Below are 24,222 nucleotides of genomic sequence, written 5' to 3'. Positions count from 1 at the left end.
CCACAACCAACATCTATACCGATTCAGCATATGCACATGGAGTTATACATGACTCAGGTCATATTTTGGCAGTAAGGGGATTCCTTACAGCAGCAGGAAATCCCATCAAGCATGGAGATTTGATTAAACAACTTGTGGAGGCGGCTGCAAAAAGCAAGGATCTTGCAGTGGTGAAAGTAGCCGCTCACACACGTGCAGGTACCAAGGAAGCAAGAGGAAATGACTTGGCTGACAAAGCAGCCAAAAGGGCTGCACTCCTCCCATTACCGCTTGACGAGGAGGTAAAAGCAGTCACAGACCTGTCTTCCAAGGAACTGTTAAAACAAGCCACTCAGGCTTTAACTGAGGAAGAACTTGATGAATGCACTAGAAAAGGGATCTTGATGGAAGAAACATGGCATGTTAATGGACTACCAGTCCTACCAAGAGTTTGGTTCCCAGCCATTTATTCTGCTTTACATCTTCCCAGTCATACTAGTGCAAATGTGATGGTGCAACAAGCTAAACAAACCTGGCATGCACCAGGATTCAGACAGTACGCAAACGATCGGATCAGGGCCTGCCACATCTGTCAGGCCAATAATCCTGGACAGACTGTTAAAGTTCCACCAAAGCACTTACCTAAGGCCCACTATCCGTTCCAGAGGCTTCAGATTGATTATATACAGATGCCAAAAAGTGGCCAATACGAGTACGTGCTTGTCTGTGTGGACTTATTCTCGGGGTGGCCGGAAGGGTACCCCGTAAAAGCGGCTACCGCAAAGAGTACTGCGGCAAAAATTGCCACAGAACTAGTCCCGAGATTTGGTCTGCCCGAAGTCATTGAGTCAGACCGAGGAACTCATTTTACTGGTCAGGTGTTCCAAAACATATGCTTGGCCCTAGGCATTGACTCGGCTCTGCATACCCCTTACAGGCCACAAGCCTCAGGCAAGGTGGAAAGGCTAAATGGTACTCTCAAACTGAAAATCCAAAAGGCAATGCAAGAAACACGTAAACCTTGGACACAATGTTTACCAATTGCTTTATACTCTGTGAGAACCGCGCCCTCGGGCAGAACCAGGTTATCACCATATGAGATATTGTTTGGGAGGGCGCCACAGCTGGGATGTTACTTTCCACAACAGCTAGAACTAAATTGTGACAGCCTGACCGCATATGTCATAAGTCTGCAGAAATTGCTGAATGTTAACCATTCTCGAGTATTCTCTTCCCTCCCAGACTCTGAAGCTGATGCAGGAGCACATAAACTGCAGCCTGGTGACCTGGTCTACGTCAAGAAGCACACCCGAAAGAGTCTTGAACCAAGATTTGATGGTCCATTCCAAGTCCTTCTGACGACTCCCACATCTGTAAAGCTAGAAGGAAGAGAAACATGGATCCATGCCAGCCACTGCAAACTTGCCTCTTGATCCTGATCATGATCGGATCAAGCATATCCTTTTTGAAAGAATCTGATTCTAGAGAAAACATGTTACTAACACATCACAGAATACTAAACCAATATTTGAATGTGTCTGATTGTTGGATATGCACCCATTCCCCGGTAACTGCCTCCTCCATGGCATATCTAGCTATACCTGTCCCATTTGAAGAGTTTTTCAATTCAGGCTCATGTTGGGATCAAAGGGCTAACAGTAATGCACAATTTAGCAGCCAATGGAATGTTAGTGTACCAATCCCATTAGCAGGATGGACGTCCCCTCCATGGTGGGCGGGGGTCATGGCATCGACATCGAAAGATCACAACCAGTATCTAGCATTCAAGGGAGGCAATTGGGTGAGGAGGAACTATACACAAGTTGTACAGTTGGGGGATGTGCCCCTAGAAGGACTAAAAATAATGTTTAACAGAACTGTAAACAGTATAGGAACTCCCGATGCATGGAAACCTTCCCTGCTTGAAAGAAAGATCATAGACCCTAACTGGGAGTGGGCATTCCTATTTAAAAATGGTAACAATGATACCTGTAATAAGGAAGCATATAATTTGTGGTGCAATGAATCTGCTGAGTATAAACCAGGTGAGGCTACATGTGGTAATCCAGATGTAGGATACTGTAGTCCACTAGGACAGTATCCTGGTTGGTGTGTTATACAAAATATCACTAAATTAATTGATCTTGCACATCGTCTAATTTTGCAACACTCTCATCTCTGGGATCTTCCAAGGGGGGTGTACTGGGCTTGTGGAAAGAACGCCTACAAGTGGCTCCCAGTAGGAGTTAATGGTACCTGTACGGCTGTTAGACTAACACCTGCCACTTTTATAGTTAATACTGATGACCTCCCTGTGAATAAGATTCCCAGACATTTGCTCACAAAAAGAGCGACAGACAACAAGCCACGACCCAGTGGAAGACCCCATCTGGTACAAATGTCTTCAACTAATAAGATTTTTAGTACATTGTTTCTTTATCCCATGGTAATGCAAACTTGGGATAAATTGGTAGAAGCTACCGATTATTTGGATGATCAGATATTCGAAATACTCAACCTACTCAATGCTTCAGTAGCTGTACAGAAACAACTCATAACAGTTACTAACCAACATACTATAGTGCTTGATTACATTACTGCTGCACAGGGGGGCATGTGCCAGATAGTAGGCCCCACCTGTTGCCATTATGTGGATACAGAAGGAGTAGTGCAAATCACAGCTGGTCTGGATAAACTTGCACAGTTAAGGGAAAAACATGATAAAATGGTCCTAGCCGAACAAGACACCTGGTGGTCAGGAGTACTTTCTAGCCTTAACCCAGCCAATTGGTTTAAAGGCGTAGGCGGATGGTTGGTTGGGATACTCCAAGGTTTTTTTGCAAATTATACTAATCCTCTTTGCTATATATGTAGTATGGAAATGTTTAAGATGTATCTGTCAGCAGGTGTGTAGAAGTCCAAGATCAACTCCTATCTAACTCTTTGTGTCTTATTCCCTCTAGTGTTGGCGCTCAAATGAAGAAGTCTCTTGATGGGGGATATGCCTGTGTGTCCTCGGAGGATGGTTGTAGGACCCAGAAGCATCCACAGCCCTGGACAACCCGCGGTTCAGATAGTATCTGAGGTTCACATCGGCTGTCAATCCTTTGCCAGGATCCAGACTTCTCCATCAGCGCCAAAGGGGGGACTGAGAGGAAAGAGTTAACCAAAGATGAAGAACTCAAGGAGAACATTTTTGTCTTATCTGCTTTTTGCTATAGAAGAAGGTCACCCACGTAGGGCAAGGACTGATTAATAGTTTTTTGGCTTTGAACCACCAAGTGCAGATGGCTCGTTACCTTGAATATATTTTTGTATAATCAATCACTTATTGCATATTTTAGATAACGCTTAAGAAACTGTGTATAAATAAAGCATGAACCTTTTCTTAGGCGCGCACACGCCATCTTATGTGCAGATACAGTTGTCTGTGTCTTCATTTTAAGTATATGGTGAGGGAGTAGGGATCCGGACCCTAGACTCCAACTAATTTGGAAACAGTCAACAACAGCTGGCCTTCTTTAGGAAAGCCAACTTATCAGTAACAGGGTGTTACTGCTAGCATAGGCTTCAGGCCTTTATAGTAACAGGGTTTTTATAGCATAGGCTTCTAGCCTCTATGGTAACAGGGTGTTACTGCTAGCGCAGGCTTCAGGCCTGTATGGTAATAGGGTGTTACTGCTAGCGCAGGCTTCAGGCCTGTATGGTGCTGCTAGCAGGGGGGGTTTGGGGGGGGGGGGTGTCTTTTGATCGTCCGCCTCAGACAGCAGAAAGGCTAGGCTCACCACTGTATATCCCCCCCACCTCCCTAGAGAGCTTATGGTGAGCGACCCCTGTATATACACCCTGAATATCACCCAGAACATCCAGTGTACACAGGACAAACCCCACAGAGGGGCAAAAGGTGCTTCCAATGGGTCTGGGGGAATCACATCCCCTTAGTACAAAGGCACAGATGGAAAATAAAGGAAGGCCTAAATTTTGGTTAACAGTCCCAGGGCCCCATAATCGTGACATCTACAGACCACCCATAATAATGACATCTATAGTGCCCCCATAATAGTGACAGCCAAATGTGCCACATGGAAATGTTCTATTGTCTTTTAGGCTTTGATGTTGTCTCCGTCTATCTGGTGACTTTCTTGTCTGTCGTCCTCTCACAGATCAGAAGAACGGACACCACGACTGCAGTGTGAACAAAGCCTAAGAACCCTTGCAGACCACCGTGCACTGGCCGTGTCTCCGAGGCCCCTTTCATTCAATGTAATGGAGCCACAGAAGAGCCGGACAGGAATAGGAGATGTCTTTAGTTTTGCGCCCGGACTGATCCGTGCAATACATGTCATGTGCATGGGCCCATAGAAATGAATGGGAATGGCCTTATAAATCCTGGACTATAGACTGGACATTGTAACAAAGTATCAGGACGGATTAGATTAGATTTAACTCCTTCCTGTCCGTGCTCTCTGACTTCTGCTCTGGGCATGGATGGGTTAATCTGGATAGGTGATAAATTTGTGCTTCATGGGCAGATTACTGTATGGATCTGTATAATCTGATAACAGCGGCCGAGATCACAGCCCCCGACCCCTGGGCACACATAGTACACCGCCCCGAGCAGGGCGACGTTCACATTGCAACACATCGTCTAGCAGCCGGCAGACTTTGTACCCCAATATCTCGTCTGCAGGAAACCGTTCTGCGAGCTCCGGGCGGACAACATGGCCATCGAGTTTGCGTCCCGCTCCGTGCCCTTAGAGCGCAGGCTGCAGACGGCGGCGGTGCTGCAATGGGTATACTCCTTCCTGGCCCTGGGTAAGAGAGCGAGGACGGGTGTACGTATATAGTACAGGTGTATCTAAGCCTAACCTGTGTGATACTCTGCTGAGCTGTGTATCTAATCCTATCCTGTGTGATACTGTATACTGAGCTGTGTATCTAATCCTATCCTGTATGATACTTTATACTGAGCTGTGTATCTAATCCTATCCTGTGTTATACTGTCTGCTGAGCTGTGTATCTAATCCTATCCTGTGTGATAATGTATACTGAGCTGTGTATCTAATCCTATCCTGTGTGATACTGTATACTGAGCTGTGTATCTAATCCTATCCTGTGTGATACTGTATACTGAGCTGTATCTAATCCTATCCTGTGTGATACTGTATACTGAGCTGTGTATCTAATCCTATCCTGTGTGATACAGTATACTGAGCTGTGTATCTAATCCTATCCTGTGTGATACTGTATACTGAGCTGTGTATCTAATCCTATCCTGTGTGATACAGTATACTGAGCTGTGTATCTAATCCTATCCTGTGTGATACTGTATACTGAGCTGCTGTATCTAATCCTATCCTGTGTGATACTGTATACTGAGCTGTGTATCTAATCCTATCCTGTGTGATACAGTATACTGAGCTGTGTATCTAATCCTATCCTGTGTGATACTGTATACTGAGCTGTGTATCTAATCCTATCCTGTGTGATACAGTATACTGAGCTGTGTATCTAATCCTATCCTGTGTGATACTGTATACTGAGCTGCTGTATCTAATCCTATCCTGTGTGATACTGTATACTGAGCTGTGTATCTAATCCTATCCTGTGTGATACTGTATACTGAGCTGTGTATCTAATCCTATCCTGTGTGATACTGTATACTGAGCTGTGTATCTAATCCTATCCTGTGTGATACTGTATACTGAGCTGTGTATCTAATCCTATCCTGTGTGATACTGTATACTGAGCTGTGTATCTAATCCTATCCTGTGTGATACTGTATACTGAGCTGTGTATCTAATCCTATCCTGTGTGATACTGTATACTGAGCTGTGTATCTAATCCTATCCTGTGTGATACTGTATACTGAGCTGCTGTATCTAATCCTATCCTGTGTGATACTGTATACTGAGCTGTGTATCTAATCCTATCCTGTGTGATACTGTATACTGAGCTGTGTATCTAATCCTATCCTGTGTGATACTGTATACTGAGCTGTGTATCTAATCCTATCCTGTGTGATACTGTATACTGAGCTGTGTATCTAATCCTATCCTGTGTGATACTGTATACTGAGCTGTGTATCTAATCCTATCCTGTGTGATACAGTATACTGAGCTGTGTATCTAATCCTATCCTGTGTGATACTGTATACTGAGCTGTGTATCTAATCCTATCCTGTGTGATACTGTATACTGAGCTGTGTATCTAATCCTATCCTGTGTGATACTGTATACTGAGCTGTGTATCTAATCCTATCCTGTGTGATACAGTATACTGAGCTGTGTATCTAATCCTATCCTGTGTGATACTGTATACTGAGCTGTGTATCTAATCCTATCCTGTGTGATACTGTATACTGAGCTGTGTATCTAATCCTATCCTGTGTGATACTGTGCTGAGCTGTGTATCTAATCCTATCCTGTGTGATACTGTATACTGAGCTGTGTATCTAATCCTATCCTGTGTGATACAGTATACTGAGTTGTGTATCTAATCCTATCCTGTGTGATACAGTATACTGAGCTGTGTATCTAATCCTATCCTGTGTGATACTGTATACTGAGCTGTGTATCTAATCCTATCCTGTGTGATACTGTATACTGAGCTGTGTATCTAATCCTATCCTGTGTGATACTGTATACTGAGCTGTGTATCTAATCCTATCCTGTGTGATACTGTATACTGAGCTGTGTATCTAATCCTATCCTGTGTGATACTGTATACTGAGCTTTGTATCTAATCCTATCCTGTGTGATACTGTATACTGAGCTTTGTATCTAATCCTATCCTGTGTGATACTGTATACTGAGCTGTGTATCTAATCCTATCCTGTGTGATACTGTATACTGAGCTGTGTATCTAATCCTATCCTGTGTGATACTGTATACTGAGCTTTGTATCTAATCCTATCCTGTGTGATACTGTATACTGAGCTGTGTATCTAATCCTATCCTGTGTGATACTGTATACTGAGCTGTGTATCTAATCCTATCCTGTGTGATACTGTATACTGAACTGTGTATCTAATCCTATCCTGTGTGATACTGTATACTGAGCTGTGTATCTAATCCTATCCTGTGTGATACTGTATACTGAACTGTGTATCTAATCCTATCCTGTGTGATACTGTATACTGAGCTGTGTATCTAATCCTATCCTGTGTGATACTGTATACTGAGCTGTGTATCTAATCCTATCCTGTGTGATACTGTATACTGAGCTGTGTATCTAATCCTATCCTGTGTGATACTGTATACTGAGCTGTGTATCTAATCCTATCCTGTGTGATACTGTATACTGAGCCGTGTATCTAATCCTATCCTGTGTGATACTGTATACTGAGCTGTGTATCTAATCCTATCCTGTGTGATACTGTATATTGAGCTGTGTATCTAATCCTATCCTGTGTGATACTGTCTGCTGAGCTGTGTATCTAATCCTATCCTGTGTGATACTGTATACTGAGCTGTGTATCTAATCCTATCCTGTGTGATACTGTATACTGAGCCGTGTATCTAATCCTATCCTGTGTGATACTGTATACTGAGCTGTGTATCTAATCCTATCCTGTGTGATACTGTATACTGAGCTGTGTATCTAATCCTATCCTGTGTGATACTGTATACTGAGCTGTGTATCTAATCCTATCCTGTGTGATACTGTATACTGAGCTGTGTATCTAATCCTATCCTGTGTGATACTGTATACTGAACTGTGTATCTAATCCTATCCTGTGTGATACTGTATACTGAGCTGTGTATCTAATCCTATCCTGTGTGATACTGTCTGCTGAGCTGTGTATCTAATCCTATCCTGTGTGATACTGTGCTGAGCTGTGTATCTAATCCTATCCTGTGTGATACTGTATACTGAGCTGTGTATCTAATCCTATCCTGTGTGATACAGTATACTGAGCTGTGTATCTAATCCTATCCTGTGTGATACAGTATACTGAGCTGTGTATCTAATCCTATCCTGTGTGATACTGTATACTGAGCTGTGTATCTAATCCTATCCTGTGTGATACTGTATACTGAGCTGTGTATCTAATCCTATCCTGTGTGATACTGTATACTGAGCTGTGTATCTAATCCTATCCTGTGTGATACTGTATACTGAGCTGTGTATCTAATCCTATCCTGTGTGATACTGTATACTGAGCTTTGTATCTAATCCTATCCTGTGTGATACTGTATACTGAGCTTTGTATCTAATCCTATCCTGTGTGATACTGTATACTGAGCTGTGTATCTAATCCTATCCTGTGTAATACTGTATACTGAACTGTGTATCTAAGCCTAAGTAGATGTCACCCAGCTTTCCTAGACTCTTGATGGATCAGTCTGCCTGGTCATGTAGTGACCTCTTCAGTGCTCTAGGAAAGCTGGGTTATGTCCTGGAATATGAGAATTAGTAATGGTTACTCAGGGCTTACAGACCCAGTAGAACCAGAACAAGATGGCGGCCAGGACTAGAACAACATGGCGGCCATGACCCAGAGCATAATGGCGACCATGACTACAACAAGATGGCGAGCAGGACGTGCTGATGACATGCGGACATGTTTTTTGCATATCAGTATTTGCAGACAGTAAATCCGCTACAGTCGTGTATATGGGGCCGCCCTGCCAGGGCTTCTCCACTGATGACTGATGTAAATCTCCGGGGACTTCACCTCTACGACCTGACACCATCTCCTGTATCGGGGGACACCGGCGAAGGGGATCAGGACTCTGCATAAATTATAGATGTGATAATGTGTCTGAGGAGCGCTAAGCCCCGTACTTAAGATGTCTGTGCACCTGAGCCCCAGGCGAAGAGTGACCAGGAGGGGTAACACAATGCCACCCCACCAGTCAGGGTCACATAATAGTTATCTGATTATAAACATAATGATATACTTCGAAATGGTTTTTGTTACAATGTATCAGTGCGGCAATCCTGCCTGCAACTACCACTAGAGGGAGCACAAGGGGAAATAACATGGCAACATTCTGTCTACAGCCACCACTAGAGTGAGCTCAGGGGAAGTAACATGGTAATATTATGTCTGCAGCCACCACTAGGGGGAGCCCAGGGGGAGTAACATGGTAATATTATGTCTGCAGCCACCACTAGGGGAGCCCAGGGGGAGTAACATGGTAATATTCTGTCTGCAGCCACCACTAGGGGGAGCTCAGGGGGAGTAACATGGTAATTTTCTGTCTGCAGCCACCACTAGGGGGAGCTCATGGGGTTAACATGGTAATATTGTGTCTTCAGCCACCACTAGGGGGAGCTCAGGGGGAGTAACATGGTAATATTCTGTCTGCAGCCACCACTAGGGAGAGCTCAGGGGGAGTAACATGGTAATATTCTGCCTGCAGCCACCACTAGGGGGAGCTCAGGGGGAGTAACATGGTAATATTCTGCCTGCAGCCACCACTAGGGGGAGCTCAGGGGGAGTAACAGGGTAATATTCTGTCTGCAGTCACAACTAGGGGGAGCTCAGGGGATTAACATGGTAATATTGTGTCTTCAGCCACCACTAGGGGGAGCTCAGGGGATTAACATGGTAATATTGTGTCTGCAGCCACCACTAGGGGGAGCTCAGGGGGAGTAACAGGGTAATATTCTGTCTGCAGCCACCACTAGGGGGAGCTCAGGGGGAGTAACAGGGTAATATTCTGTCTGCAGTCACAACTAGGGGGAGCTCACAGGGAGTAACATGGTAATATTCTGCCTGCAGCCACCACTAGGGGGAGCTCAGGGGGTGTAACATGGTAATATTCTGTCTGCAGTCACAACTAGGGGGAGCTCAGGGGGAGTAACATGGTAATATTCTGTCTGCAGCCACCACTAGGGGGAGCTCAGGGGGAGTAACATGGTAATATTCTGTCTGCAGTCACAACTAGGGGGAGCTCAGGGGGAGTAACATGGTAATATTCTGTCTGCAGCCACCACTAGGGGGAGCTCAGGGGGAGTAACATGGTAATATTCTGTCTGCAGCCACCACTAGGGGGAGCTCAGGGGAGTAACATGGTAAAGTCCTGTCTGCAGCCACCACTAGGGGGAGCTCAGGGGGAGCAACATGGTAATATTCTGTCTGCAGCCACCACTAGGGATAGCTCAGGGGAGTAATATGGTAAAGTCCTGTCTACAGCCACCACTAGGGGGAGCTCAGGGGGAGTAACATGGTAATATTCTGTCTGCAGCCACCACTAGGGGGAGCTCAGGGGGAGTAACATGGTAATATTCTGTCTGCAGTCACAACTAGGGGGAGCTCAGGGGGAGTAACATGGTAATATTCTGTCTGCAGCCACCACTAGGGGGAGCTCAGGGGGAGTAACATGGTAATATTCTGTCTGCAGCCACCACTAGGGGGAGCTCAGGGGAGTAACATGGTAAAGTCCTGTCTGCAGCCACCACTAGGGGGAGCTCAGGGGGAGTAACATGGTAATATTCTGTCTGCAGCCACCACTAGGGGGAACTTAAGGGGAGTAACATGGTAATATTCTGTCTGCAGCCACCACTAGGGGGAGCTCAGGGGGAGTAACATGGTAATATTCTGTCTGCAGTCACAACTAGGGGGAGCTCAGGGGGAGTAACATGGTAATATTCTGTCTGCAGCCACCACTAGGGGGAGCTCAGGGGGAGTAACATGGTAATATTCTGTCTGCAGCCACCACTAGGGGGAGCTCAGGGGAGTAACATGGTAAAGTCCTGTCTGCAGCCACCACTAGGGGGAGCTCAGGGGGAGTAACATGGTAATATTCTGTCTGCAGCCACCACTAGGGGGAACTTAAGGGGAGTAACATGGTAATATTCTGTCTGCAGCCACCACTAGGGGGAGCAACATGGTAATATTCTGTCTGCAGCCACCACTAGGGGGAGCTCGGGGGGAGTAACATGGTAATATTCTCACTGCAGTCACCACTAGGGGGAGCTCAGGGGCAGTAACATGGTAATATTCTGCCTGCAGCCACCACTAGGGGGAGTTCAGGGGGAGTAACATGGTAATATTCTGTCTGCAGCCACCACTAGGGGGAGTAACATGGTAATATTCTGCCTGCAGCCACCACTAGGGGGAGCTCAGGGGGAGTAACATGGTAATATTCTGTCTGCAGCCACCACTAGGGGGAGCTCAGGGGGAGTAACATGGTAATATTCTGTCTGCAGCCACCACTAGGGAGAGCTCAGGGGGAGTAACATGGTAATATTCTGCCTGCAGCCACCACTAGGGGGAGCTCAGGGGGAGTAACATGGTAATATTCTGCCTGCAGTCACCACTAGGGGGAGCTCGGGGGGAGTAACATGGTAATATTCTGTCTGCAGCCACCACTAGGTGGAGCTCAGGGGGCGTAACATGGTAATATTCTGTCTGCAGCCACCACTAGGTGGAGCTCAGGGGGAGTAACATGGTAATATTCTGTCTGCAGCCACCACTAGGGGGAGTAACATGGTATTATTCTGTCTGCAGCCACCACTAGGGGGAGCTCAGGGGGAGTAACATGGTAATATTCTGCCTGCAGCCACCACTAGGGGGAGCTCAGGGGGAGTAACATGGTAATATTTTATCTGCCTGCAGCCACCACTAGGGGGAGCTCCCAGCATGCAATTTTAAACAGCTATCTGAGGTTAATTTTAAATCATCTGTTTTCAAAAAGCTACTAAGCTAAACAGCTCCCCCTAGTGGTGGCTGCAGGCAGAATATTACTATCTTTGTCCACCTGAGCTCCCCCTAGTGGTGACAGTATACAGATAGAATATTACCATGTTACTCCCCTGAGCTCCGCCTATTGGTGACTGCAAGCCGAATATTACTATGTTACTCCCCCTGAGCTCCCCCTATTGGTGATAGTACACAGACAGAATTTTAGCAAGTAACATCCCCGAAAATTCCCCCTAGTGGTGGCAGAAGATGGACCTTGTTTTACTTCTCCTAAAGGGATTCTACCATTAAAACCTTTTTTTTGTGGATAAGACGTCGGAGTAGCCTTTAGAAAGGCTATTTGTCTCTTACCTTTAGACGTGATCTCCGCCGCGCCGTCCTTTAGAAATACCGGTTTTTACCGATATGCAAATGAGTTCTCTCGCAGCGATGGGGGCGGGCCCAAGCGCTCAAACAGTGATGGGGACGTCCCCACTGCTGCCAGAGAAGTGTATCCAGCACCGCCTCCTTCTGCGTCCGCAGCGTCATCTTCAATGTCTTCTTCCGGTGCAGGCTTGTAACTTCGAGGCGTCGGGCCTTGAGCAGAGCAAACTGCGCAGGCGCACAGGCCACGGGAAAATGGCCTCTAACAATACTGTTCAAGCGGCCATTTTCCCGTGGCCTGTTCTGCTCTGCCCAAGGCCCAAGGCCTAGAAGTTACAAGCCTGCACCGGAAGAAGACATTGAAGATGACGCTGCGGACGCAGAAGGAGGTGGCGCTGGAGACACTTCTCTGGCAGCGGTGGGGCCCGCCCCCATCGCTGCGAGAGAACTCATTTGCATATCGATAAAAAACGGTATTTCTAAGGAACGGCGAAGCAGAGACCACGTCTACAGGTAAGAGACGAATAGCCTTTCTAAAGGCTACTCCGATATCTTATCCACAAGAAAAGGTTTTAATGGTAGAATCCCTTTAAGCGCTGCCTCTGTTTAAGAGGAGACAGTGGGCCAGCAGGGGGCAGCATCAGTTACGTTGTATCCTACAGGCCTATTATAATTGTACATCTGAGGACCCCTTTAATAACCAGGGACTTGTGGTTCTCTTCCCTGCAGCTCAGACCTGCATTATCCTGTTCTTCGTTCTTCTCTTCACCCGCTTCTGGATCATCAGTGTCCTGTATGGAATATGGTGGTTCATAGACTGGGACACGCCCAGCCAGGGGGGCAGGAGGGGTCCGTGGCTGCAGAAGAGCGTGGTCTGGAGATACCTCAGGGACTATTTCCCCATTAAGGTAAGTGATCAGCAACATGGCTATAAATGTAGGGATATGTTGCATGTGGCCTCCAGGGGTCAGATTCATACCTAGCATGCCCTCTAGTGTTCGGATGCATATTATGTAGCACGTCCTCCAGCGCTCAGATTCACAATATATAGTAGCTATGCCAAATATCTATTCGGCCGTGCCACTAAAGCTTGTTTGATTTGATTTGATTAGTATAGTGTGCCCTCTAGTGGTCTATTTTATAATATGTAGCATGCCCTCTAGTGATTGGAGTCATAATATGTAGCCTGCCCTCTAGTGGTCTATATTATAATATGCAGCATAGGTCTCTAGTGGTCTGGTTCATAATATGTAGTGTGCCCTCTAGTGGTCCTATTCGTAATATGTTGCATGCCCTCTAGTGGTCAGATTCATAATATGTAGCATGCCCTCTAGTGGTCAGATTTATATTATGTGGCATGCCCTCTAGTGGTCAGACTTATATTATGTAACATGCCCTCTAGTGATCAGATTCATAATATGTAGCATGCCCTCTAGTGGTCAGATTTATATTATGTAGCATGCCCTCTAGTGGTCAGATTTATATTATGTAGCATGCCCTCTAGTGGTCAGATTTATATTATGTAGCATGCCCTCTAGTGGTCAGATTTATATTATGTAGCATGCCCTCTAGTGGTCAGATTTATATTATGTAGCATGCCCTCTAGTGGTCAGATTTATATTATGTAGTATGCCCTCTAGTGGTCTATATTATAATATGCAACATGGTTCTCTAGTGGGCTGGTTCATAATATGTTGCGAGCCCTTTGGCAGTTTGATGTTTCTGTCAGATGGGGGCGCTCATTGCTCTTAGAGACGCTGCGGGTGACAAGCAGTTTGCAGGGCTCAGTACTCACTGCTCATTCCCTGGACATAATTTAGTATGTGGGTGCGCCAAGGTGGCCATTATACTGTGCACCGAGGAGGACATAATATGTGTAGGGGCCCTGAGGGGCCATTATACTATATGGGGTCATTATAGAGTGTGTGGGGACACTGAGGGGCCATTATATGGTAACAGGGGACACAGAGGGGACTATTATACAGAGTGAGGGGGTGACAGAGCTGTACTGGGGGGCACTGAGCAGTCATTATACTGTGTGAGGAGACTGTATACAGTCCAGAAGGCGCTGCGGGGGCCATTATACAGTGTGTGGGGCCAATAATGCAATGTTGGGTATTATACTGAGAGGCCATAATAATGTATGGGGGCATCATGATGTTATGTGTGGGCACTATACTGTGTGGGGTGGTATTAAGGGGGCCATTATACTTTTTGTATGATGGGTCACATGCTCCCCCCCCCTCCCCCCATATTGTGTTAAGCTTTACAACTGCCCCTACTTGGTGTAATATCACTTATGGCCACCAGATGTCTCCAGCGCCCCCAGTAATATGACATATACAGTATATACAGCAGGTCGGGGCTGGTTCTAATGTTATTACAGCTATAAATATCTGATGACCTGGATATTACTTTATCATATCATGACTGTGCACAATGGAGTTATTAAAGGGGTTATTAAAGGGACGCTCCACCTCCCATCACATCCACAGTCTGGACACTTCACATCCAGCATCTTTATAATATGTCGCCATTACTGGGCTGGGGGGGGGGGGGGTAATCAGGGGCGCTGATGGGAAGGGCCATTCAGGGGGCCACAGAAATCATAGGGCTCAATAGTGCAAAAATGTTCAAGGTCTTGTAATAACCAATAGAGAGCTTCAAATACTCTGCAATTATATAACTTGTACTGCCTGAAAACACCACCAGGGGGCGATCAATGTTTATGGATAGTATAGATGTTGTATCTGTATACAGTGAGCGCCACCTAGTGGCCCAGAAGCTTCATAAAGTACAGCTTTATAATTACAGTCCAGAGCTGCATTTACTTCAGAGCTGAATTCTATCAGTATCCCCTATAGAGAACATTATACAATCTGAGATAAAACTATCCTCAATGCTGCACAGAGACATATATATAACAATAAGAGCTCCAGCAGAATAGTGAGCGCAGCTCTGGAGTATAATACAGGATAAGTAATGTAATGTATGTACACAGTGACTGCACCAGCAGAATAGTGAGCGCAGCTCTGCAGTATAATACAGGATAAGTAATGTATGTACACAGTGACTGTACCAGCAGAATAGTGAGCGCAGCTCTGGAGTATAATACAGGATAAGTAATGTAATGTATGTACACAGTGACTGTACCAGCAGAATAGTGAGCGCAGCTCTGGAGTATAATACAGGATAAGTAATGTAATGTATGTACACAGTGACTGCACCAGCAGAATAGTGAGCGCAGCTCTGGAGTATAATACAGGATAAGTAGTGTATGTACATAGTGACTGTACCAGCAGAATAGTGAGCGCAGCTCTGGAGTATAATGCAGGATAAGTAATGTATGTACATAGTGACTGTACCAGCAGAATAGTGAGCGCAGCTCTGCAGTATAATACAGGATAAGTAATGTATGTACACAGTGACTGTACCAGCAGAATAGTGAGCGCAGCTCTGGAGTATAATACAGGATAAATAATGTAATGTATGTACACAGTGACTGTACCAGCAGAATAGTGAGCGCAGCTCTGGAGTATAATACAGGATAAGTAATGTAATGTATGTACACAGTGACTGCACCAGCAGAATAGTGAGTGCAGCTCTGGAGTATAATACAGGATAAGTAATGTAATGTATGTACACAGTGACTGCACCAGCAGAATAGTGAGCGCAGCTCTGGAGTATAATACAGGATAAGTAATGTATGTACACAGTGACTGTACCAGCAGAATAGTGAGCGCAGCTCTGCAGTATAATACAGGATAAGTAATGTATGTACACAGTGACTGTACCAGCAGAATAGTGAGCGCAGCTCTGCAGTATAATACAGGATAAGTAATGTATGTACACAGTGACTGTACCAGCAGAATAGTGAGCGCAGCTCTGGAGTATAATACAGGATAAGTAATGTAATGTATGTACACAGTGACTGTACCAGCAGAATAGTGAGCGCAGCTCTGGAGTATAATACAGGATAAGTAATGTAATGTATGTACACAGTGACTGCACCAGCAGAATAGTGAGTGCAGCTCTGGAGTATAATACAGGATAAGTAATGTAATGTATGTACACAGTGACTGCACCAGCAGAATAGTGAGCGCAGCTCTGGAGTATAATACAGGATAAGTAATGTATGTACACAGTGACTGTACCAGCAGAATAGTGAGCGCAGCTCTGCAGTATAATACAGGATAAGTAATGTATGTACACAGTGACTGTACCAGCAGAATAGTGAGCGCAGCTCTGCAGTATAATACAGGATAAGTAATGTATGTACACAGTGACTGTACCAGCAGAATAGTGAGCGCAGCTCTGGAGTATAATACAGGATAAGTAATGTAATGTATGTACACAGTGACTGTACCAGCAGAATAGTGAGCGCAGCTCTGGAGTATAATACAGGATAAATAATGTAATGTATGTACACAGTGACTGTACCAGCAGAATAGTGAGCGCAGCTCTGGAGTATAATACAGGATAAGTAATGTAATGTAATGTATGTACACAGTGACTGTACCAGCAGAATAGTGAGCGCAGCTCCGGAGTATAATACAGGATAAGTAATGTAATGTATGTACACAGTGACTGTACCAGCAGAATAGTGAGCGCAGCTCTGGAGTATAGTACAGGATAAGTAATGTAATGTATGTACACAGTGACTGTACCAGCAGAATAGTGAGCCCAGCTCTGGAGTATAATACAGGATAAGTAATGTAATGTATGTACACAGTGACTGTACCAGCAGAATAGTGAGCCCAGCTCTGGAGTATAATACAGGATAAGTAATGTAATGTATGTACACAGTGACTGCACCAGCAGAATAGTGAGCGCAGCTCTGGAGTATAATACAGAATAAGTAATGTAATGTATGTACACAGTGACTGTACCAGCAGAATAGTGAGCGCAGCTCTGGAGTATAGTACAGGATAAGTAATGTAATGTATGTACACAGTGACTGTACCAGCAGAATAGTGAGCGCAGCTCTGGAGTATAATACAGGATAAGTAATGTAATGTATGTACACAGTGACTGTACCAGCAGAATAGTGAGCGCAGCTCTGGAGTATAATACAGGATAAGTAATGTAATGTATGTACACAGTGACTGCACCAGCAGAATAGTGAGCGCAGCTCTGGAGTATAATACAGGATAAGTAATGTATGTACACAGTGACTGTACCAGCAAAATAGTGAGCGCAGCTCTGGAGTATAATACAGGATAAGTAATGTAATGTATGTACACAGTGACTGTACCAGCAGAATAGTGAGCGCAGCTCTGGAGTATAATACAGGATAAGTAATGTAATGTATGTACACAGTGACTGCACCAGCAGAATAGTGAGTGCAGCTCTGGAGTATAATACAGGATAAGTAATGTAATGTATGTACACAGTGAATGCACCAGCAGAATAGTGCGCGCAGCTCTGGAGTATAATACAGGATAAGTAATGTAATGTATGTACACAGTGACTGTACCAGCAGAATAGTGAGCGCAGCTCTGGAGTATAATACAGGATAAGTAAAGTATGTACACAGTGACTGTACCAGCAGAATAGTGAGCGCAGCTCTGCAGTATAATACAGGATAAGTAATGTATGTACACAGTGACTGTACCAGCAGAATAGTGAGCGCAGCTCTGCAGTATAATACAGGATAAGTAATGTATGTACACAGTGACTGTACCAGCAGAATAGTGAGCGCAGCTCTGGAGTATAATACAGGATAAGTAATGTAATGTATGTACACAGTGACTGTACCAGCAGAATAGTGAGCGCAGCTCTGGAGTATAATACAGGATAAGTAATGTAATGTAATGTATGTACACAGTGACTGTACCAGCAGAATAGTGAGCGCAGCTCTGGAGTATAATACAGGATAAGTAATGTAATGTATGTACACAGTGACTGTACCAGCAGAATAGTGAGCGCAGCTCTGGAGTATAGTACAGGATAAGTAATGTAATGTATGTACACAGTGACTGTACCAGCAGAATAGTGAGCGCAGCTCTGGAGTATAATACAGAATAAGTAATGTAATGTATGTACACAGTGACTGTACCAGCAGAATAGTGAGCGCAGCTCTGGAGTATAATACAGGATAAGTAATGTAATGTATGTACACAGTGACTGTACCAGCAGAATAGTGAGCGCAGCTCTGGAGTATAATACAGGATAAGTAATGTAATGTATGTACACAGTGACTGTACCAGCAGAATAGTGAGCGCAGCTCTGGAGTATAATACAGGATAAGTAATGTAATGTAATGTATGTACACAGTGACTGTACCAGCAGAATAGTGAGCGCAGCTCTGGGGTATAATACAGGATGAGTAGTGTATGTACACAGTGACTGCACCAGCAGAATAGTGAGCGCAGCTCTGGAGTATAATACAGGATAAGTAATGTATGTACACAGTGACTGTACCAGCAGAATAGTGAGCGCAGCTCTGCAGTATAATACAGGATAAGTAATGTATGTACACAGTGACTGTACCAGCAGAATAGTGAGCGCAGCTCTGGAGTATAATACAGGATAAGTAATGTAATGTATGTACACAGTGACTGTACCAGCAGAATAGTGAGCGCAGCTCTGGAGTATAATACAGGATAAGTAATGTAATGTATGTACACAGTGACTGTACCAGCAGAATAGTGAGCGCAGCTCTGGACTATAATACAGGATAAGTAATGTAATGTATGTACACAGTGACTGTACCAGCAGAATAGTGAGCGCAGCTCTGGAGTATAATACAGGATAAGTAATGTAATGTATGTACACAGTGACTGTACCAGCAGAATAGTGAGCGCAGCTCTGGAGTATAATACAGGATAAGTAATGTAATGTATGTACACAGTGACTGCACCAGCAGAATAGTGAGCGCAGCTCTGGAATATAATACAGGATAAGTAATGTATGTACACAGTGACTGTACCAGCAGAATAGTGAGCGCAGCTCTGGAGTATAATACAGGATAAGTAATGTAATGTATGTACACAGTGACTGTACCAGCAGAATAGTGAGCGCAGCTCTGGGGTGTAATACAGGATAAGTAATGTAATGTATGTACACAGTGACTGCACCAGCAGAATAGTGAGCGCAGCTCTGGAGTATAATACAGGATAAGTAATGTATGTACACAGTGACTGTACCAGCAGAATAGTGAGCGCAGCTCTGGAGTATAATACAGGATAAGTAATGTAATGTATGTACACAGTGACTGTACCAGCAGAATAGTGAGCGCAGCTCTGGACTATAATACAGGATAAGTAATGTAATGTAATGTAATGTAATGTATGTACACAGTGACTGTACCAGCAGAATAGTGAGCGCAGCTCTGGGGTATAATGCAGGATAAGTAATGTAATGTATGTACACAGTGACTGTACCAGCAGAATAGTGAGCGCAGCTCTGGGGTATAATACAGGATAAGTAATGTAATGTATGTACACAGTGACTGCACCAGCAGAATAGTGAGCGCAGCTCTGGAGTATAATACAGGATAAGTAATGTAATGTATGTACACAGTGACTGTACCAGCAGAATAGTGAGCGCAGCTCTGGAGTATAGTACAGGATAAGTAATGTAATGTATGTACACAGTGACTGTACCAGCAGAATAGTGAGCGCAGCTCTGGAGTATAATACAGGATAAGTAATGTAATGTAATGTATGTACACAGTGACTGTACCAGCAGAATAGTGAGCGCAGCTCTGGGGTATAATACAGGATAAGTAATGTATGTACACAGTGACTGTACCAGCAGAATAGTGAGCGCAGCTCTGGGGTATAATACAGGATAAGTATTGTAATGTATGTACACAGTGACTGTACCAGCAGAATAGTGAGCGCAGCTCTGGAGTATAATACAGGATAAGTAATGCAATGTATGTACACAGTGACTGTACCAGCAGAATAGTGAGCGCAGCTCTGGAGTATAATACAGGATAAGTAATGTAATGTATGTACACAGTGACTGTACCAGCAGAATAGTGAGCGCAGCTCTGGAGTATAATACAGGATAAGTAATGTAATGTATGTACACAGTGACTGTACCAGCAGAATAGTGAGCGCAGCTCTGGGGTGTAATACAGGATAAGTAATGTATGTACACAGTGACTGTACCAGCAGAATAGTGAGCGCAGCTCTGGAGTATAATACAGGATAAGTAATGTAATGTATGTACACAGTGACTGTACCAGCAGAATAGTGAGCGCAGCTCTGGAGTATAATACAGGATAAGTAATGTAATGTATGTACACAGTGACTGTACCAGCAGAATAGTGAGCGCAGCTCTGGAGTATAATACAGGATAAGTAATGTAATGTATGTACACAGTGACTGTACCAGCAGAATAGTGAGCGCAGCTCTGGGGTGTAATACAGGATAAGTAATGTATGTACACAGTGACTGTACCAGCAGAATAGTGAGCGCAGCTCTGGAGTATAATACAGGATAAGTAATGTAATGTATGTACACAGTGACTGTACCAGCAGAATAGTGAGCGCAGCTCTGGAGTATAATACAGGATAAGTAATGTAATGTATGTACACAGTGACTGCACCAGCAGAATAGTGAGCGCAGCTCTGCAGTATAATACAGGATAAGTAATGTATGTACACAGTGACTGTACCAGCAGAATAGTGAGCGCAGCTCTGGAGTATAATACAGGATAAGTAATGTAATGTATGTACACAGTGACTGTACCAGCAGAATAGTGAGTGCAGCTCTGGAGTATAATACAGGATAAGTAATGTAATGTATGTACACAGTGACTGCACCAGCAGAATAGTGAGCGCAGCTCTGGAGTATAATACAGGATAAGTAATGTATATGTACACAGTGACTGTACCAGCAGAATAGTGAGCGCAGCTCTGGAGTATAATACAGGATAAGTAATGTAATGTATGTACACAGTGACTGTACCAGCAGAATAGTGAGCGCAGCTCTGGACTATAATACAGGATAAGTAATGTAATGTATGTACACAGTGACTGTACCAGCAGAATAGTGAGCGCAGCTCTGGAGTATAATACAGGATAAGTAATGTAATGTATGTACACAGTGACTGTACCAGCAGAATAGTGAGCGCAGCTCTGGAGTATAATACAGGATAAGTAATGTAATGTATGTACACAGTGACTGCACCAGCAGAATAGTGAGCGCAGCTCTGGAATATAATACAGGATAAGTAATGTATGTACACAGTGACTGTACCAGCAGAATAGTGAGCGCAGCTCTGGAGTATAATACAGGATAAGTAATGTAATGTATGTACACAGTGACTGTACCAGCAGAATAGTGAGCGCAGCTCTGGGGTGTAATACAGGATAAGTAATGTAATGTATGTACACAGTGACTGCACCAGCAGAATAGTGAGCGCAGCTCTGGAGTATAATACAGGATAAGTAATGTATGTACACAGTGACTGTACCAGCAGAATAGTGAGCGCAGCTCTGCAGTATAATACAGGATAAGTAATGTATGTACACAGTGACTGTACCAGCAGAATAGTGAGCGCAGCTCTGGAGTATAATACAGGATAAGTAATGTAATGTATGTACACAGTGACTGTACCAGCAGAATAGTGAGCGCAGCTCTGGAGTATAATACAGGATAAGTAATGTAATGTATGTACACAGTGACTGTACCAGCAGAATAGTGAGCGCAGCTCTGGACTATAATACAGGATAAGTAATGTAATGTAATGTAATGTAATGTATGTACACAGTGACTGTACCAGCAGAATAGTGAGCGCAGCTCTGGGGTATAATGCAGGATAAGTAATGTAATGTATGTACACAGTGACTGTACCAGCAGAATAGTGAGCGCAGCTCTGGGGTATAATACAGGATAAGTAATGTAATGTATGTACACAGTGACTGCACCAGCAGAATAGTGAGCGCAGCTCTGGAGTATAATACAGGATAAGTAATGTAATGTATGTACACAGTGACTGTACCAGCAGAATAGTGAGCGCAGCTCTGGAGTATAGTACAGGATAAGTAATGTAATGTATGTACACAGTGACTGTACCAGCAGAATAGTGAGCGCAGCTCTGGAGTATAATACAGGATAAGTAATGTAATGTAATGTATGTACACAGTGACTGTACCAGCAGAATAGTGAGCGCAGCTCTGGGGTATAATACAGGATAAGTAATGTATGTACACAGTGACTGTACCAGCAGAATAGTGAGCGCAGCTCTGGGGTATAATACAGGATAAGTATTGTAATGTATGTACACAGTGACTGTACCAGCAGAATAGTGAGCGCAGCTCTGGAGTATAATACAGGATAAGTAATGCAATGTATGTACACAGTGACTGTACCAGCAGAATAGTGAGCGCAGCTCTGGAGTATAATACAGGATAAGTAATGTAATGTATGTACACAGTGACTGTACCAGCAGAATAGTGAGCGCAGCTCTGGAGTATAATACAGGATAAGTAATGTAATGTATGTACACAGTGACTGTACCAGCAGAATAGTGAGCGCAGCTCTGGGGTGTAATACAGGATAAGTAATGTATGTACACAGTGACTGTACCAGCAGAATAGTGAGCGCAGCTCTGGAGTATAATACAGGATAAGTAATGTAATGTATGTACACAGTGACTGTACCAGCAGAATAGTGAGCGCAGCTCTGGAGTATAATACAGGATAAGTAATGTAATGTATGTACACAGTGACTGTACCAGCAGAATAGTGAGCGCAGCTCTGGAGTATAATACAGGATAAGTAATGTAATGTATGTACACAGTGACTGTACCAGCAGAATAGTGAGCGCAGCTCTGGGGTGTAATACAGGATAAGTAATGTATGTACACAGTGACTGTACCAGCAGAATAGTGAGCGCAGCTCTGGAGTATAATACAGGATAAGTAATGTAATGTATGTACACAGTGACTGTACCAGCAGAATAGTGAGCGCAGCTCTGGAGTATAATACAGGATAAGTAATGTAATGTATGTACACAGTGACTGCACCAGCAGAATAGTGAGCGCAGCTCTGCAGTATAATACAGGATAAGTAATGTATGTACACAGTGACTGTACCAGCAGAATAGTGAGCGCAGCTCTGGAGTATAATACAGGATAAGTAATGTAATGTATGTACACAGTGACTGTACCAGCAGAATAGTGAGTGCAGCTCTGGAGTATAATACAGGATAAGTAATGTAATGTATGTACACAGTGACTGCACCAGCAGAATAGTGAGCGCAGCTCTGGAGTATAATACAGGATAAGTAATGTATATGTACACAGTGACTGTACCAGCAGAATAGTGAGCGCAGCTCTGGAGTATAATACAGGATAAGTAATGTAATGTATGTACACAGTGACTGTACCAGCAGAATAGTGAGCGCAGCTCTGGACTATAATACAGGATAAGTAATGTAATGTAATGTATGTACACAGTGACTGTACCAGCAGAATAGTGAGCGCAGCTCTGGGGTATAATACAGAATAAGTAATGTAATGTATGTACACAGTGACTGCCCCAGCAGAATAGTGAGTAGAGATGAGCGAACAGTGTTCTATCGAACACATGTTCGATCGGATATCAGGGTGTTCGCCATGTTCGAATCGAATCGAACACCACGTGGTAAAGTGCGCCAAAATTCGATTCCCCTCCCACCTTCCCTGGCGCCTTTTTTGCACCAATAACAGCGCAGGGGAGGTGGGACAGGAACTACGACACTGGGGGCATTGAAAAAAATTGGAAAAAGTCATTGGCTGCCGAAATCAGGTGACCTCCATTTTAGACGAATAGTGGATTTCAAATCCGGGTCATATGAGAATGTGAACTTTGTGACTATGAGACAGGGATAGCTGTACAGGCAGGGATAGCTAGGGATAACCTTTATTTAGGGGGGAATGTTATTAAAAATAACTTTTTGGGGCTCTATCGGGTGTGTAATTGTGATTTTTGTGAGATAAACTTTTTCCCATAGGGATGCATTGGCCAGCGCTGATTGGCCGAATTCCGTACTCTGGCCAATCAGTGCTGGCCAATGCATTCTATTAGCTTGATGAAGCAGAGTGTGCACAAGGGTTCAAGCGCACCCTCGGCTCTGATGTAGCAGAGCCGAGGCTGCACAAGGGTTCAAGCGCACCCTCGGCTCTGATGTAGGAGAGCCGAGGGTGCACTTGAACCCTTGTGCACCCTCAGCTCTGCTACATCAGAGCCGAGGGTGCGCTTGAACCCTTGTGCACACTCTGCTTCA

General features: G+C 44.3%; 1 protein-coding gene across 1 annotated transcript in view; it reads left to right on the top strand.

The window, feature by feature from the left end:
• The first annotated feature begins 4,630 nt into the window (after positions 1-4,630).
• MOGAT2 (monoacylglycerol O-acyltransferase 2) overlaps positions 4,631-24,222 on the top strand; it is a 43,104-nt gene continuing 23,512 nt past the window's right edge. Inside the window, exons 1-2 of the mRNA XM_075266270.1 lie at positions 4,631-4,794; positions 12,728-12,906. Coding sequence (XP_075122371.1) covers positions 4,701-4,794; positions 12,728-12,906 — 273 coding nt within the window. The 5' untranslated portion in view covers positions 4,631-4,700. The remainder of the gene's footprint in view (positions 4,795-12,727; positions 12,907-24,222) is intronic.

This window comes from Leptodactylus fuscus, chromosome 2, assembly GCF_031893055.1.
Source record: "Leptodactylus fuscus isolate aLepFus1 chromosome 2, aLepFus1.hap2, whole genome shotgun sequence".
Classification (NCBI taxonomy): domain Eukaryota; kingdom Metazoa; phylum Chordata; class Amphibia; order Anura; family Leptodactylidae; genus Leptodactylus; species Leptodactylus fuscus.
Note: the sequence above shows the minus strand (reverse complement) of the source record. Positions and strands in the feature narration are given on the sequence as shown.